Raw genomic sequence first — 3771 nt, 5'->3', positions numbered from 1 at the left:
GCAAAAACTGACACAAAGACATACGCACGCGCACACATACAGACGCACACTCACACACAGGCATGCGCGGGAGCACACACACACACACATTTCTGGATTCTTTCAGTTTCCCTCTTTAAATACATGCACAGGTTATTGGTACTACTACTACTACTACTACTACTACTACTACTACTACTACTACTACTACTACTAGGTGGTGAGCTGGTAAGATAGTTATCTAGCCGGGGCGAAAGACTTAGCGGTATTTCGTCTGCCGCTACGTTCTGTGTTCAAGTTCCGCCGAGGTCGACTTTGCCTCTCATCCTTTCGGGGTCGATAAAATAAGTCCCATTTGAACCACAGGAGTCGATGTAATCGACTCATCCCCACCTCCTCCAAGTTGCCTTTGTGGAAAAATTTGAAATAATAATCATTATTATTATTTTTATTATCAGGCGACAAGCTTGTAGATTCATTATCGCGCCGAGCGAAAGGCTTCGCAGTCTTTATGTTCTGGGTTCAAATTCCGCCGAGGTAGTCTTTGCCTCTCATCCTTTCTGAGTCGATAAAATAAGTACCAGTGAAACACTGGGGTCGATATAATCGACTGGACCCCTCCCCCAAAATTTCAGGACTTGTGCCTTTAGTAGAAAGGATTATTATTATTATTATTATTATTATTATTATTATTATTATTATTATTATTATTATCATCATCATCATCATCATCATCATCATCATCATTATCGCTACATCGACGAGTACTTACCCATCTATCTTTCGATATTTTGTCGTTCTGCCGTAATTACAATTTTGATGAATTACAGCGGACACTTACGCGATATCACTTCAGCAATCTCCATGTTGCACTTAACTATAATGGATTATTACTCTTTGTTGAACTCATGTGGTCTAACTCAATTCGTGTAGACCAAGCGTCAATCCAATAACCTGCTATTCGGTGACTTCTGTTCTTTTGCTATTAAATTCATTCTTACCGTAGGATCTAATTCCGTGTGTCTCACTATTCTAATGTGGAATATCAAAAAGCTACAGTTTCAGGGCTATCTCACCTGAAATTCGGTGTTTTTGATAGTCAAAATTAATCTGTGATCAATTAGTAATTAAATATATACACACGTGTGTGTGTAGTATGCATATATATGCATATACATATATATATAAATATATAGTTTTAGAGAAAAGAACCAAAGTTCATGAACTCATTTATGAAAATCCACAGTCGCATATAGAAAAATTAATAAGTAAATTCTAAAACTATATATTTATATATTTTATACTGTGAAACTTAATTTAATTTTAATTTTTGATAAATTTAATTTAATTGAGTTTTTACTTCTAAATTTGGATTTTATCCCTAATATTATTATCATTATATATATATACATATATACACACACATCTATGTGTGTGTTCGCGTGCATGTCACGATAAGGCAAAAAGTTAGACAAAGCCTTGTACCAAGAACATGACACTTTCGAAGAGGCTCTATATCCTTCCTACTTTCTGCACACGTCACACAGCACATTCTGAAAGTAATCCCCATCCAACAATATAGCAGAATCCATAAAACATGTCCTCCATGCAATCACCATCCATTTAGAATATTACATCGCACGCTGTTAGCAAATCCACAAGACATCCTACACACCACAAACTACCTCACACAGAAACAAAAATAAAAATATATGAGTGGTATTTGGCAGACAATCAATGTTACTATGCTGCGTTCCTTTCGTTGTAGCCATCGTTATTTAATATTAAATTATTGCTCTTAACATTAATCCCTTTGATGTTTCTTTGGTTTTCTGCTAAGATACTTTGCAGGAAAAAAAAATAGTTCCGTTATATTTGCGTAATATATATTTCCTTTATAAAGGTAATGAAAATTTCTGTAAATTGATTTAATGCTAATTTCTTTACATTTCTTGTGTACATTTGATTATGCAAGAGAAGAGACTGTACAGGAATTCGCTATATTTTCGGTTCATTTCGTTCTTTCCCTGTAGCATATTTCATTATATTTCTCCAAATGTGTATATCTGCTGTAGTTTTGCTTTTAGGCTTAAGCCTTGTTATCCGCTGATGAAGGCAATACATCACTCACAACCTAGAAACACCAGCTTGTGTCCGGAATCACAATGTATCTTTTTTTTTTTTTTTTCCAAGTTTTGTTTTTACTCTATCAGCTGGTTTGTTTTTCTTTAACCTTATTCGCCAGTAGTTGCTTTAAACAACGATAGATCCCTTTACTGCTCACCTTTCTTCTCCTCTGATATCATATTGTTCTGCTGGAAAACAGCAAGTTTCTTGTAGGCTGCGAATAAAAAGCTTTTGTAGGTGTTGCAAAACCAGCTATAAGTCTGTACTTCTAAAGGTTTACGGTAATTTTATTTTTATCTCTTTTATCTTACTTTTTTCTGTCTTTTTTTCGACTGTCATCATGGTGAGTCAGCGCCTTGAGAAGTTTAATCGAACAAATCGACTCTCGTGTTAATTTTTGTTAAAGGTTAGATCTTATTCCATCGGTCTCTTTTGCCGAGCTGCTAGATTACTGAGACGTAGATAAAAGGACATCGGTTGTCAAGCGGTGAGGAGTACAAACACAAAGACATACATATACACATACAGACATACAAGCGGGGAGATAGACAGACAGACACACAGATACACAGATAGATAGATAGATAGATAGATAGATAGATAGATAGATAGATAGATAGATAGATAGATAGATAGATAGATAGATAGATAAATGGGTTCGAGGAGTTTTCACACAGATTCCGTCCACTAAATTCAAGTGAAAAGGTTGACTCGGGACTATAATAGAAGACTCTTGTCTATACTGATGAGCAATGCGACTGAACCCGAAACTTCGTGATTGCAAAGCAACCTTTTTATCCACACAGCTGTGCCTGATAGATTTCTTACCATTATTATGGTACATTTATGCGATTTTGTTAATGTGTATGTTGTAAGAGACTGAATGCATACGAATGTGTGTGTGTGTATGTTCTTTATCGATTGAGTGTCTCAACGAAAATTTTTATTCTCATACATATTTTTTCTCTTCACTTTTCAACAGGCAAATGTTATATTTTTTATCAGCATCCTCTGGATTCTGATAACGAAACTGCGAATGACAAATACACCTGAAGCAACAGATTACAGGTAAGAAATATTTCAAAAAGCCAAAAGAATTTACAGTAATTTATGCATTTATGTATTTTTGTCATACGACTTGATTTTGTTCAAACTGTTGTTAAATGATTTCTCTCAACAAGAACAAATAAGATTGAGAAATGTCACGTCAATGAATGTATGCATCCATCAAATTCTCTTTCTCTCAGACAAAATAAAAACCAGGCTTACAAAAACAAAATATACTGGAATCAATTCATTCAACTAAAAAGTTCGCCAAGGCGGTGGCCCAGCATCGCCGCAGTCTAGTGACTCAAACAAGTAAAATATATTTTTGACGATGCATACAAACACCAGTTTCCTTACTAACAACTGTGATGTGTATTATTATTCACCGGGTTTTCGTCTTCCACTCACCCAGTCTTCACCCTTAATTTCACGAACGATACAATTTCCCTTTCCGCTAATATCTCATTTCACACACAATTAGATCGATAAGTATGCATGGTGTCCAAGGTCAGATTAAACAATGGTCATGTGATTTCCATTATATCAAGTTATGTTATCAACTGGATGATATATTCTACAATGAAATTAGGATGTACGTTCTATTAACCGTATATATAT

General features: G+C 35.0%; 1 protein-coding gene across 1 annotated transcript in view; it reads left to right on the top strand.

Annotated features, from left to right (window-relative positions):
- Positions 1-3771, top strand: part of LOC106870026 (corticotropin-releasing factor receptor 2) — a 121339-nt gene that overhangs the window by 84926 nt on the left and 32642 nt on the right. Inside the window, exon 9 of the mRNA XM_014915991.2 lies at positions 3089-3174. Within this exon, the coding sequence (XP_014771477.1) occupies positions 3089-3174 (86 nt within the window). The remainder of the gene's footprint in view (positions 1-3088; positions 3175-3771) is intronic.

This window comes from Octopus bimaculoides, chromosome 18 (genome assembly GCF_001194135.2).
Source record: "Octopus bimaculoides isolate UCB-OBI-ISO-001 chromosome 18, ASM119413v2, whole genome shotgun sequence".
NCBI lineage: Eukaryota > Metazoa > Mollusca > Cephalopoda > Octopoda > Octopodidae > Octopus > Octopus bimaculoides.
Note: the sequence above shows the minus strand (reverse complement) of the source record. Positions and strands in the feature narration are given on the sequence as shown.